Source organism: Corylus avellana, chromosome ca3 (assembly GCF_901000735.1).
Source record: "Corylus avellana chromosome ca3, CavTom2PMs-1.0".
Taxonomy (NCBI): Eukaryota; Viridiplantae; Streptophyta; class Magnoliopsida; order Fagales; family Betulaceae; genus Corylus; species Corylus avellana.
In genome coordinates this window covers 30,441,541-30,457,011 of record NC_081543.1, presented here as the reverse complement: position 1 = coordinate 30,457,011, position 15,471 = coordinate 30,441,541, and the positions used below count along the sequence as shown (strand labels likewise).

General features: G+C 33.5%; 1 protein-coding gene across 1 annotated transcript; it reads right to left on the bottom strand.

Annotated features, from left to right (window-relative positions):
- Positions 1–4,746: 4,746 nt before the first annotated feature.
- On the bottom strand, positions 4,747–12,737 carry LOC132176308 (cellulose synthase-like protein G3). Its single transcript, XM_059588475.1, has 6 exons — positions 12,091–12,737; positions 8,978–9,130; positions 8,228–8,353; positions 7,123–7,569; positions 6,029–6,376; positions 4,747–5,392 (listed from the first exon to the last, which is right to left on the bottom strand). Exons 1-6 carry the CDS (start codon positions 12,706–12,708, stop codon positions 4,808–4,810), a joined length of 2,277 nt encoding a protein of 758 aa, XP_059444458.1. The 5' UTR covers positions 12,709–12,737; the 3' UTR covers positions 4,747–4,807.
- Between the last annotated feature and the right edge of the window lie 2,734 nt (positions 12,738–15,471).

The window sequence follows — 15,471 nt, the reverse complement described above, 5'->3', positions numbered from 1 at the left end:
CCCGATTTCGGTTCGGGTTGAAAAAAAATCAAAAATTGGATATCCTGATTTTGGTACCCGGTGTTAGGTATCCGGTTTTTACCGGATTACTGGAATCGAGATTATTTTATATTTTATATTTTTTTTTAGGTTTACTCCCTCTGCCTTCTTTTTTTTCTTCTTCATTTCTCGCACACGCCGTCGCCCATTATTCTGCCTCTGCCCTCTTTTCTAGTTTTCTCATTTTTCTCTTCCAACTCCCGGCCTCTCTCTCTCTCTCTCTCTCTCTGACCCTTTTGGTTAGAAAGTTTGGTTGGTCCTCCCCTGCCTCGTACACTCTCTGCCTCTTATCCCTCTCATAGAGTACAAAGAATCTACCAGTCAATCCAAACAAAACCCTATAACCCATCTTTCACCTTCTCATTATCCAAGATATGAACTACACGTGTCCATTTCTGCCTGGGAAAAACATGGGGGCATATATATAAGTCAGGCTGCAGAATAATGAAAAAGAATTCTCAACTTTCTCATACTTGAAGAGCTTTCTTTATTTAGTCTAGATTTCCATGACCCCATTTGATGATCATTGGGGGTATTCATAGAGCAATGCATTATGTGGAAAGAGATCAAAGAAGAAGCCTCACAGCTTTTCCTTCTTATCCTCTTCTTTTTCATGCTTTTAAAACTGGTTATTGGACCAGGTAAAACCAAAACCAGCCGGTAACCAGACTCGGTTCTCGGTTCCGGTTGCCCAAAACCAATAACCGGAGTACCCCGATTCTGGTCCTCGATTTTAGCAAAAAACCGGAAAACCGGACCGGTTTGACAGGCCTAATTCAATGTTTAAAAAGTAACAATTGACCCCTACAAAATTTCAGACGTTAACAAAAAAGTCTTTCGGTTTATTTTGGCCGTCACTTTGGACGGAAATCAAGTCACATGCGTGGCATGTGGCACGTGACACATTTCAACCAAAAAGTTCGAAAATGCTCTTGGTGATAAAGTGTAAATACCCTAAATAGGTCCTCAACGCATGTCAAAATAACAATTTACTCCCTAAAATCAATTTTTGCTAAGTAAATTAACACAATCTGTCATTTTGTTATGTCATATTCAATAAAAACGTGATACATGTTATTATTAATTTTCGACGTTCAAAAATGATAATTAGGGTTTTTCTGCACGTCATGCTGTTACAATAAACTAACCTGATATCTTATATTCCAAAAATTTTACCCCGTGCCTAACCCTACCTCATCTTTATCTTCTTCAACCGCTTCACAAAATACAACCATCAAATTCTTGCAAAATGTTCCCGAATTGTGGCGAGAAAAATGAAAATCAGGAAGGGTTAAGCACAAAGCAAAATTTTGAGGATAGAAGAGATTATGTTAATTTAATGTAGGACATGATAAGGTAACAGACTCTATTAAGTTATTTCATGGAAATTAATTTTAGGGAGTAAATTGTTATTTTGGCATACCTTGAGGACCTATAAATTATTTTTTATACCACAGTGACTGATTTGTAATTTAGGCCTGAAAATTCTACATACGACTCCAAACGACACCTATTTTGAATGTATTTGTGTTTCACACAATGTTATGCGGAAATAGATCTGACCTAACAATTAATAAACAACCAAAAATATATGAAACAATAAACAATAAACAACACAGATATTTTGGTTACGAAGAGAAAACCAATTAGAGAACTCTCTAAAAGTAAAACCTCTCTAGGGCAGCCAAACCCAGGAAATCAACTAACTCAGTAAAAGAATAAAGATGTTCACACTTACAAAACCTTTGCAATTGACACGATCTTGTATAAGACAAGCGACCCACTTGCCCTTTACCGCAGTAGCCCTTTCCAAAGACAGCTGGCACAATCCTTCTACGTGATTTCCCTTCACCGAAAATCCGGTTGACTTCACTTCAACAATCAACAAGTAAAAACAAACGATCACTCTAAGAGAGAGAACAGACTCTCTATATCATAGACTCTCTTAGCACACGACGAGGAATTCTAGATGCAGAAATTCGTAGTAATACAGATCTGTAGAGATCTATATATATCATATAAAGACCCCTAGTCTAATTAGGACTCAATTACATTTAAATTAAACCTAGCAGACTACGGGCCGTCCGGATGGTAAATGGGCTCGTCCGAACGGGCTCTAGGGCAACATCGCTTTCTCTGTTCTTTTGGCGCGGCGTGTTCGAATGGACTTGTAGACGGGGTTGCAGACGAGGCTCTCGAGAGAAATTCATTGTGCGATTTTGAAATTCCGTCCGGACAGCTATGAGTCCCGTCCGGACGCCATAGTGATTTGGCACACTTTGAATCCATTTTGATCACCGAACATTTAGCCAATAATTAAAACTTACAAACTCCCCCTTTGGCAATTTCGGAAACAAAATCAATCGTCACCATCCTTTCCCCAATTTTATACTCCCCCTTTTTGTCACAAATTGACAAAAGGTATTATGTTTCCTGAAACACTCAACACAAAAACATCAAGGCATATGTGGAACAGGAAAAAAACAATAATCAAGCACTCATGATCACATATAGGAAAATGCATGAAGAATATAACAAGATCATGAAGAATAGAAACTCCCCCTCAGTATAAGACTTAATAATCAACAAGAAACTTAAAAAAAATTTCTCCCTCTCAAAAGTCAAATGAACACACATGATACACACATCAACAACTCATGTATTTTAGCAATGAATATCCCAAACATACTCAAAATATGCAAAATATACATGAGACGAAAAATGGCAAGAAACTCATATTGTTTAACCCAAGCCAAGAAAGATATTCCATTCAACTCATGCTTGTGTGTTGTGTGTGTAAGCCATTCAATGAGAAAAAGAATACCAGTTTACACAAAGAGGAGAAAGTTTCACCAACACGAGGTTTTGACAAGCAAATTCAATCAAAAGTCAAACATTATCATACTAGGGCCTAGCTGCTCTCATCCTATACAATCCTCTTTTGAAAAAATAGCACAAGTTTGACACAGTGAAAATAAATTCCATAAGGAACATGTTCTTTTGATTTTGTTTTACTATTTTGTTTCTTTTTCTCTTTGAGAGCATGTCCTTAAACAATTGGTGCTTTATACAAAAGAAAGAATGCAGGAATTTTTAAGCCCTATGTTCAACTAGCATATGGTCAATTTGAAAAAAAATATGACTAGTCAAAAACACCTCATGTAGTTACTAACATACCTCACTTTTAAAAAATTACCTCAAATTAAGCTTAAGTGTACATAAGAATTAAGCATAGGTAAAACGTACCACATATGCTCAAACTTTTGAGATAAGTGGTAATTTAATATGGTAGTAGAGCAAAAGTCCTGAGTTCAAACGTTGTCTTCATCATTCACTCTTAATTTCAATTAAATATTTCATGTCTAAACTTGAGAAATTTTAGAATAAATAGTGATTTAACTAACATTTGACGAATATTTTTCACAGATGTTGCGTCTGCCTGGGAGAGTTCAAGATCAAAGAAGAGTTGCTCCAAATCCCATTGTGCAAACATGTGTTTCATGTTGAATGCATACATCACTGGCTGCACTCAAACTCAACTTGTCCACTCTGCAGACGCTTGGTGATCATCCCCACCAAACTTCACAATCCTGCTCCTCCACCTACTATATCAGAGCCCTTCCAGCAAGAAACCACTACAACAGCTTCCAACCAGCAGCCACAGAATGAATCATCAGAACAACAACAACAGCAGCAGCAGCAACAACAACAACAAGACGGTGCCGTTGAAGGATCATCGAGCGTGGGCGTAAACTTAACGGAGTTCTCTGGCAGATTACCTGACTATTCTGTTTGTAGGGAGAATGATCAGATGGCTCAAACTCAAGAATCAGGAGTTCTCCATAGCAGAACTCCATAAATTATGCAGCATATCATGCCTTCCTTTCCAAGTTGGAATAAGTGCACTAGTTACACACCAGTTCTGAAGGCTTGCAGGCATGCAGGCAAATGCATGCCTGTTAAACATTCACATTCTTTTTGCTGTGTTATTGCTTTTCCAACTTTTTTGAAGGCGGCTAATGTTAGTATTAGTGAAGCAGAGGGAAGATCAGTGTAGTTCCGAATGCACTCATTTGAGGTTTGTGTAAGCTTTTTGTCTTGCAGGTTTAAAATAGAATGCCAGTGTCATGGCCTAATTTATCTTCAACTCTATTTTCTGTAGCAGTAGGTAAAATCAGAGAATTTTCAAGAATATATACTTATAGCTTATTAGACAGATTAATTCACCAACCAATTATTAAACAAAAACAGTAGAATTTTCTCACTTCATGCACAAGTAGAAATGGAAAGTCACCCGAAGATACAAAGAAAAGTTCTAATTCTAAATCTTAATTCCTTTCTGTAAGAAACTGCCACGCAAAGAGTCCATTTAAGAAATTACGCAATTATCATACTTTTGGTGAGTGTCTAAATCAACTATTTATTATCGACTTAAGCTTTTGAGATTACAGGCAATTTAACACGGCATCCGCAAACTCAATCTCTTCATTCAACTTCAATTTCAATTAAATATCATTGTTTTTACCATATGCATCTTATGGTAAAAACAATATCATGTAGACTTTCTTTCATGTGTAACTAGTGGTAATCAAATCAATGGTTTTCACTAATACCATGTAGACTTTCTTTTCTTCCTTTTTTTTCAATTTTTTCCCCTTCTCTTGTGGTGGCTCAAAAAAAAAAAAAAAAAGAAGCAGTAAACCCAAGTAGCAAAAAAGTTCGAATTCATAATTTGACAATGATCACATACAAACAACAAAGTTTTTACTCATTTCAGAGCAAGAAATGTACTTATAGCAAGAAGTGACACAAGATAGGGCCAAGCTCCAAATATCAATAGCAATGCAAGAAGGGTAGAAATTATAGTAGTTTTGAAAGGCATTCTTCCTTTGTCACTCCTCAAGACCATGGCTTCATAAATTGGCAGGGAATTCAAAACTACAAAACCTGCTATGAACATCTGCAGAAAGAGACCCTCCACACTGCTGCTGCCTCTTATAACTTGCATGAGTCCCATAAAAAAGGAGACCAAATTGATTATCGCCGCCATTGTTAGAGGCACAAACATGGGTGATGAGACTCCAAACTCAAATTTACCTTGGTCGTATCTTTTGCTTTGTTCATCATCAACCACTTTGCTGGTCAAGCCGAAGCCATAGGTGGAAATGCCTAAACGGGTGAGAAAGAACTCGAGGAACCCGAACATGAAGGATGAGAGCCCTCTTATCATCCACATTCTCTGATTATTCCACCATTTTTGAACTGTTCCTCCCTCTATTAAAAATTCAAAGAGATCTTGCCCATAGGCTCCAAGGAAAAGAAACACGTACAAGAAAAACCATGGCTCTGATAACTGCACATTGCAACACATTTTTCAAGTTTAATATTGATTGGAAATGAAAAATTGAAAATCACTATAAATTAATAATGAGTTGATTTGCATCAACGATAAAGTTTTTCTTTGAACTAGATAGGAGGAATTTCTTTAACGTAGTCTATTAAATTTATATATGTCTTCATAGCATGCAATTCTTACAAGTATTTTTATAAGAGTAATGTTAAAAACTATAGTCTTATCCTACAACTATTTCTGAATGTTGACACTTGTCAGCATTGTAAGATAAAAATGTGATTTATAATACTACTATTTTTAGAAAAACTCTTTATTCACTTTACACTTACTGACGTGATGTGACATAACATGATGTGTTTTAAGTAGCTTAAAAAAATAATGATACTCATCACTCACATTTCACACTAGTTGAGGTGGCATGTTTTAAGTGGCTTCCATGTCGGCCACTTAAAAAGACAGAAGGAAAGCCCCTTATAACATGCCACGTAAACTCATTATCGGAGCATACGCAGAGAAATGTTAATTTAATAGACAAAGTTTGGTAAGAAAACTTTTTTTTCTTTTTTTCCTTCTAATCAAAGCGGGAGAGGGGGAAAAGGGAGCTCAGGAAGAAAACTTGTGTAGGTGCATACATACCTTTGGGAATATAGTGAGCCCATTGAGAAGAGCTAGTTGGGGCAGGAAAGCATATATTGTGAGAGGAACAAACCAAAAGGACCAGAAAGAATAATTTGTGTAGGCAAGGCCCACGAGAGGGCCCACAGACCTGACGCCAAAGGTTATCGGCCGGAATTTGCAGAAGGCAACCTGAAGACCGCCGATCATCCATCGCTGGCATTGTTGCAGAGCATCGATGAGGGAGATGGGTGCATCACCCAAAAAGGCAGGCCTCTTGGGTTTGCAAAATACGGACCTCCATCCCTCGCATTTTAGCCGAAAACCAGTGTAGAAATCCTCAATCAAAGATCCATATCTGAAGCCCATCTATGCATTGTACAACAAATTCATTTATCATTTATAACAAAATTGCCAAAATGCAAAATAATTTGAAAATTTCATCTAAATTTTATGTATTTTTATGAAATGAACCCTTAATTTTTTTATTTAGTTTTGGACCTACTTTTTAAAATTCTAGTTCCGCCATGCTTATAGCCGTTGATGCCCACAAAATGAGCTTCCAACCAAGTACTTATGTTTCTTAGCATTGTCCAATTTTCTGATTTCTAGTCTAAGTACAATCTTAAACTTACAAATTTAAACTTATACCATACTTAGTTTTGACACCTAATTAATCAGAATAAAGCCTACATTTTTCAATAATTACATACCAATATATATTACCAATTTTGGGTTTAAAGACTTGATCGAAAGGATTGGAACTCTTTAAAATTGGCTGCTCGAATTGCAAGTAATTTGATCAACCTCACAAAGGAGCAGCCTGGGTGCACCTTGGGGACTGATCAAATTGCGTGCAATTCGAGTACCCATTTGCAAGAAATCCTTAATTCCCTATCGTTGAGTGCAATTTGCAATTTAGACAACCAATTACAAATGATCCTTATTCTTAAAGGGTTGGACAACACAACACGGATTAACTTTTTCTTGATAAAATTGAGATTTGATCCATAGTTTTCTATATGATACCAAGCAACTTAACACCTTCCATATACTCATTACATAATAACTAAAAAAAAGAGAGCTAAGAAAGGGAAACAAATTAAGAAGACTACCTCTAAGCCCCATTGAGTCTTGTTCTCATAATCACACCCTGCAACCTTGTGTGCCAATTCCATAATTGGTTGGGACTGAATGTTCTTGTCCACGGCATGGTTTGGGCTAAGCTCGGGGATTTCTGGTGTCACATTTGTTGCCGATGGACCTCCGAAGAAAGCCCGTCGATTGAAAAAGCATCCGGTTCCGACATAATTAGGTCCCACCAGTCCGTCCAATCCCGTTGGATTAGTTTGAAATATTCGTTTATATTCACAAGCATAAATGTCATTCTTGTTTATCCCATGAAACATCTGAGGGAATTGAACATATCCTAATTGGGACTGAATTTTAGAATCTGATAGGTAACACAATGCACGAAGAGGTGTTTGAGGATCATTCGGGTACATATCACAATCCAGGGTCAGGAATATAGGTGCATTGCTCATGGTAGCTGACACTCGAAGCTTCATTAATACACAAAAAGAAATAAATTAAAAGGGAAACTATGAGCACAAAATGAGCAACATTTGTAATAGAGTAATGTTATATTTATAACTTTTTTTTATAATTTGTTGTCATGTGTCTCCATGTCATTGGAGCGACATCTGCCACTAAAAAAAATTGGGGAAAGTATATTTGCTCCCTCTAACTACTAAGCAATTTGTAATGCCTCCCGACTTTTAATTGTTGCAATGTCCTTTTGTGCCAAAAAAAAAATGACACAAATAATCCTGAATTTAAAAATAAAAAATTCTGAAAAAAAAATATAAAGGCAAAAAATTCAAAAATAAAAGGACAAAAATTCAGGAAAAATAGTTTTTTTTTTTTTCTTCATGTTTTATAATTTTTTTTAAAAAAATTTATCAGAAGCATTTTTATTATTTTTTTTGCAGAAAAGAGAGACCTTGCAACTCTATAGTAGTTTTTAGGGGATGAAGATCACATTGCAAATTGTTTGGCAGTTAGAGGGGGGTAAATTTTATTTTATTTTTTCAAATAAATTTAATACCTCCAATTAATCATCTACTGACATGTGTCAACAAATCATAAAAAATCAGGTCTAACATTTTTTTTTTCTTTGTAATATAGTGCATTCTGGAATAAATAAATAGGAAAGGTTACCAAGACATTGAGGGCACCGGCCTTGAAATTGTGGGGTGAAGTCCTCCTCTTTTCCCTAGAGACATAGATGAGGTTTGGCGTCAAGTGGCCTGTGGTGTCTTTGCTTTTGCTACTTTCTAATAGGATCTGCTCATGGTTTAAAGCCAATAAGTTAGATGCCCATTAAGATTTAAGTACCTCTAACAATTAAAAGGATCGAATTGCTCTACTTCTTAACTTTTCAATAAATTCAAGCAAACACACAATCGGGATCAAGTGAACTGAATATGATTCATTTTATGGTTCATATTTTGTTTTGTTACATCTAACGGTGTATGCATGCATGGTGTCACATCATTTAAACATAGTGCCTCGTCGTCATTTAAAATTTTAAATGAAGACCATTAAATCTATAAACTCTAATTTGAACCATGAAATTCACTTTTTGAACAACATGGATATGCTAATTTTTGTGCAATCAATTCCTCTCACTTGACGAGTAATACTACATACTACACCTTCATTTCATTGAATTGATATGGCAGTCTTCATCAACCCTTGATTTATTTATTTATTATTTTTTTTTTTTTTAATAAGGGTTGATTCAAAGAGTACTAATGAGCACCGCCACATTAGTTTAGTTGGATGATAATGGAATAAGAGTGTAGCAAGTAGCATTACTCCTCACTAAGTGTATATTTGAGATGACCCATAAATTATTGTGCAAATATTAACACAAATAATCATTATCAAGGCATGGATGATACAAACCTCAATGACAGTGGGATGATCTTGGCGAGTAAAACTCCCATCCGTCCATTTGCTCAAAGCTCCACACTGTAGCTCCTCATTGATATACTCTTCGCCAACTTTCCCACTCTCAAGCACATTCTCTACCCTGGCTTTCATGCTTTCATATAGTATCTATAAAATGTACATGGTTAAAAACAAGAGGATTAAGCTAATGGTTAGGAGTATTGGTTAACCCTTTTTCAATGAGATAATACCACTAATCCAACAAAAATCCAACCTATGAAGAATTTCTCATTATAAATTAGAATTGACAAATTGAAAAAAAAAATAAATAAATAAATCTTTTAGGTTTTCTACAATACTTTTATGACCAAGTTTTTAAAATCTTAATAATTTTTTTTTAGGGAAACTTCAATTACTCCCGTTCTTTTATTATTTTTATAATTATACCCTTAAACTTTTAAAAGTGTTAATGTTGGGTTATCATATTTCAAAAGTTTGCAATGTCATTCCTACTATGATCAAACAGTTAATGGGTGACATGTCTCTTATACTTTCTAAAATTTATAAACTAACAAAATTATATTAACTAAAAAATTAAAAATCAGTAGACATCCTAATTTGCAATTTTTTTTTAAACAAAAAAAAAATGGCATTTTAGGTATTTTAGTGTCCTCTATTAGTATTTAGCAATAAATCCTAACGGAGTGGTGCCAATGCAACTTTTGAATAATGATGACTCGACATTGACACTTTTAAAAGTTTAAAAATATGATTACAAAAGTAATGGAAGATTAAGGGATAAGTGAAATTTCTCCTTGTTTTTAAATAACTCACTTATTGACATATAAATACAAACAATTCAAAAAATTAAAGATCTTCTGAAGAAGCATCCACAATGGCTTATACATTTTGGATTTCTGTGAAAAATGGCAACAAAACCCTAAAAAAAATATCTTCATCACATTCTCATAACCAAATGCATTTTGCATTTCATTTATAGTGCCAAATGTAGGGAATTGAAGTACCATGTAGATGAATGCATATAAGTTATTTTTATGATTTTCTCTCTCCCTCCCTCTCTTTCTTTATTCATTTTTCTCTCCATCTTTCTTTGTCTCTCTTTAGAGGAAGTATATGTTGGGAAAATGAAATAAAAGTAATAATAAAAAAAAAATATTTACATGATATAGAAAAATAGTATTTTTTTTGGTAACAGAAGAAAAATAGTATATTATGAAAGGTAAAGTACATTTAAAAAGTCATTGACGGTAACATTTCCTTATTTGATTAGAAAAAAAAAAAAGGTCATTAACTAATATATATATATATATATATATATATATATATATGGTCATTAACTAAAATTAATATATATAATGCTAAATGTAGAATCGGAAAAATCTAGAGAATTTTATAAAAAATACTAGTTAGAATTTTAAGAACTCTACTATAAAATTACTCTAATTTTTTTTTTTTTTTTTAAAAAAAAAAAAATCCTTAATGATGCCTGACAACATGTCATTCAACCATGTGATTGCCGACAACATGTTATTCAACCATGTGAAACAATAGAAGATAAAATTGGACAGAACGACATTGCAAGTTTTATTTATTCACCCCTTTCTTAATTAATATATTTCTTATTTTATGATTAGAAATGTCCAAAATAAGTTCCACCTAAAAATGACCAAAAAAAAAATTAAATTAAATACATCGTAGAAAGTGACATTTTCTTTCTTCGCGGTGATCGATTATGCCGAATATTATGATGCAAATTTTGTCGTCCGCCCTTTTCTTTTGTGGCCAATTTTGTCTTGTCGCAGTCTTCACGGCCCATATGGCTAAGCACGCGTCTCTAAACTTTATTTATTTAATTTAATTTTTTGTCGACTTTTCAATTGGTTTTTATACCATAAGGAGCAGTCGAATAAGAATAATGTTACAAGTTATTTTTGTCTTTTTTTTTTTTTTTTTTTTTTTGCGTTTTTTTAAGAATGATGTAATTTTCAAATTTTATAATTGCTTATTATTGAATTTTAATCAAGATTAAATAATAATTTTAAAAGTTACCTCATCGTTAGAGTTAACAAAAAAATATATATAATAGTGACTTATAAAATTACTAGTGAAATAGACTTTTGGGTCAAAATTTTTAGGAAGCGGCCTTGTTAATAGGATATATAATATTAATTAGAAAAAAAAAATATATATATATATATATATATATATTATTAACTTTTTATATATTATACTTTTTACTTGTTGCATCAAAAAGAAGATACAATGAGTGCTACTCCACTCAGCAGGAAGATATTTTTTGTTTTCGTTTTTTTTTTCTTTCTGTACATCTTTAATTTGTTTCTTTCTTGTTGGAAATTTCTTCTAAGAAAGTTGATAAGGATCGATGACATGAAGCTTTAATTTGGAAATGTCTCGGAGGTTGCTAAAGATATCAGAAACTGACTAGCAGTCAAACAAATTAAGATGATATAAAACTTGTGCAGACTCTTATATATCAAATATTTGGGAATTTTTCTAATTTGCTACTTTAGATGTACGTAGTCCACAGAGGAAAAGTTGTAGTCAACGGTTAATATCCTAATCACAAACTTGATCAAAACTTGGACTAGAAACTAGGGTATATGCAATCATGGAGGGCCGGATGGTGTGGCTATGACTTTTGTGAGAAAAAAAAAAAAAGTTTAGGATCGTGTTGAAAAATAAAGCTTTTAAAGTTAAAAAAAATGTTTTAAAAAAGGAAAATATTAAGTGTTCTGTTAGTGTTGTACACGTTATAGGTAGATATTAATTTTTTTAAAAGCAAAAAAAAACCTGACCACACTTATTATTTACTTTTGTCATCCGGTTTTTTCAAAAGTGCGTTATGATTCGAGTGAAAAAAGTCAAAGAAGTGGTGTTGAAAATTTTTACTAAGCTTTTGTTCGGCTTAACTTTTAAATATTAAAAATACTTTTTAAGCTATTTAAAGCAATCCAAACAATTTCCTAGTCATCAAAAAAGGAAGAAAAAAAAAATTGTTAACCAAGGGTTTCCTTTTATTTTTGCTTGTTTTCAATTATTTTCTTTTAACAATTAATATAGAGCAATAAGGTTTTAGTAAATATTACCTTAATCTTCTCAGTTTCGGAGCACCAAGAGTGATTTGATGCAAAATAAACTTCTGGGCTCCTGTTTATCATGTTTTTCTTCCTACAGAACGGTAACCAGTGCGTTGCAAACTTGGCAGCTTCCATGCAAGCAAACAGCGTCAGCTCCGATCCCCCATCGTCCGATACATAGATCGAAATCTTCTCCGTCGGATACTCATAAGCCATGACTGCTAAAACCGTGCTGATCAATCTCATCGGCGGCTCCTTGTACGGATCCGCGGTGCATATGAACACGTCCAGCGCCGGAAAATCTGGTTTCTTCAGCACCCTTTCGAGGTTCTCAGGGAATTCGTCGCGGTAGACGATAGTCATGAGGAAACACTGCCGGGAAGCCCACATGAAAGCGAAGATAGCGTCGGAGAGGAAGAAGGAGAGGGAGATGAAGAAGGAGGATGACAGCGTGGCGGAGTGGATGAGTTTGAGTGCGTGGTAGTAGAGAAGTCCTGAGATTGCACACGTGTAAACCGCCGCAAACGCGCGGTTGAACGCCGTCCGACGTGCATGTCTTAGCGTGTGAAGGGGAGGGGAAGAGGATATGGAGCTGCTACTGCTGCTGCGCACTCTCTGCTCCTCCATGTTTTCTGCTACGAGATTCTTCTAAGTCAAATAACTCCCCTTATCAGAATCGAAAACTGGGGGATTCAATTATTGGACATATATAAGTTAATAAGTCCTTGTTTGGTTTGCAAATTTGGTATTTCATTAGGAAAAATGATAGATATTACTAAATAAAATAATTATTTAAATTCTTTAGTTTGATAACAACGCCTAATTATAATTAAATCAAAATTACTAAAAACCTCCCACATTAGTATTATTTTTGTTCAATTCATATTAGAAAAAAAACTGGGGGATTCAATTATTGGACATATCTAAGCGGATAAATGTCTCTTTTCCATATTTTGTTCAAGTCTCACAGTAAATTTGTTTATTTATTATATAGAAATACATAAAAGAACGCCAAAAAATAGACCCAAAAAAAAACTCTTTTCTTAATCACCATGTGTAAGACCAACTTGCCAGCTGTGTAGTTTGGAGTTTGGACTGGTCTTCCTTCCCCCCCCCCCCTTTTTTTTTATGATAAAAAGAAGAATATGGGAAGAACCTTACACGACTATTGGGCTTTTTATTTTTATTTTTTATTTTATTTATTCCTAAGTGAAAGTGGGTAAGGATTACATGGGGGAGAGTCTAATTTAGTTCTCACTTGAGTAGAGAACTCCTCTTACAATTCTCTACTATTATTTATGTTCTTTCCGTTTTTAGTTCTCACTTGAGTAGAGTCTAATTTAGTTCCGTTGACTGAAAATGAGATTCAAATCCCATACAACATTTTTTTTTTTAAAAAAAAAAATAGTAAATCCTCAAATTACGTATTTTTATCGTTTAAATGCATTAAAACGCTTAAAAAATGCCAATTATTAAAAAAGTGATATGTTACCATTGAGAATTTAGTATATTTTCATCATATTTTTGTTCTTTATATTGTAAAAAAGTTTTTAGCAAAAAATTGTCTTTTAATTTTATAAAAAAGCGTCTCTATAAAAGTGAAGATAAAACTTTTTTGGAGGAAAATTTATGTTGGTTATCTCGATAGCATGCTGTACATATTTTTAGTAAAAAACATTTTTCAAGCGTTTTGATATCTAAAAACAGCTTAAATTATCTAATTTGATAATCAACAATTCTATAGAAATTATATAAGATCATAGTCCATGAAAAATGATGAAAAAAAAAAAAACATTAAATACCTTCTTCTTCTTTTTTTTGTGTGTGTCAAATCTTGAAATCTAATTTAAAAAATTGTTTTGACAAAATTTTTGAAAAGTGCTTTTTTTTTTTTTTTTATAAATAAAATAAAAATAAATATGAAAGAACAGAAAATATTTGTAGATGTTGGAGGAAGTAGCGAGAGATTTTTATTACACTTTTTTGTAATGGGTTTTCTTGCATTCAAGGGGAAGTTGGGGATGCCCCGCCGCCCCCAACCACCAATGTCATTGATCAGTGCAGGTCACAGCATGGGTGGGTTCACATGGAAAACTTCCTCGAATAAGAACTTCGATGATTGGTGCGGTGTCGAACTCTCCGCCACTAAGCCAATATGGGGTAGCATCAAATATTAATGTTCTCGTTGCCTTGGAACTGACTATAGGTAATTGGAGAGATTTTTTTATTATTATTTTTAAGGAAAAATATACTTTACCCTCACAAAATATCCATCAATTTTCGTTTTGACGTTCAATGTTTAAGAAGTTGCACTTGACCCCCAAAAAGTTTCAGATGTTAACAAAAAAGTCCTTTCGTTTTTTTTTTGCCGTCACTTTGGATAGAAATTAAGTCACGTGCGTGGCATGTGGCACGTGACACTTTTCAACCAAAAAGTTCGAAAATGCCCTCAAGGGTAAAGTGTAAATACCCTAAATAGGTCCTCAACGTATGTCAAAATAACAGTTTACTCTCTGAAATCAATTTTTGCTAATTAAGTAAATTAACAAAATCTATCATTTTGCTACGTCATATTCAATAAAAACACGATACGTGTTATTATTAATTTCCGACTTTCAAAAATGATAATTAGGATTTTTTTGCTTGTTACAGTAAATTAACATAATCTTTTCTATTCCAAAAATTTTACCTCGTGCTTAACCCTACCTCATCTTCATCTTCCTCAGCCGCTTCACAAAATACAACCGTCAAATTCTTGCAAAATGTTCCCAAATTGTGGCGAGAAAGATGAAAATCAGGGAGGGTTAAGCACAAAGTAAAATTTTGAGGATAGAAGAGATTATGCTAATTTACTGTAACAGTATGACATGACAAAGTAACAGACTCTATTAAGTTATTTAATGAAAATTAATTTTAGTGAGTAAACTGTTATTTTAGCATACTTTGAGGACCTATAAATTATTTTTTATACCACAGTGACTGATTTGTAATTTAGGCCAACTACAGGGGCCTATAAATTATTTGTTATACCACAAAGAGTGATTTGTAATTTAGGCCAATCACACTAACCAATTTTGCATTTATCCCTTTAAAGAATAATGGCTATGTTTGTTAAAGTATTGATTAAATTATTAAATTCATATATTTCCATAGTATGATGTCAAAGCCAGGTCTTAAGTTCAAATTCTGACTTCGTCAATTCACCCTTCATTTAAATTAATGTGTTAGGCCTCTAGTTTGAGTCAATTCATATGGAAAATGTTAAAATATTGATTAAATACCATTTAGCAGTGTTTTAAAGGGTATTTTTTTTTAAAAAAAAAAAAAATGTTTTGATATAACATAAAAATAAAAACTAATTTTGAGATTTTAGTAATATTTGATGATTGA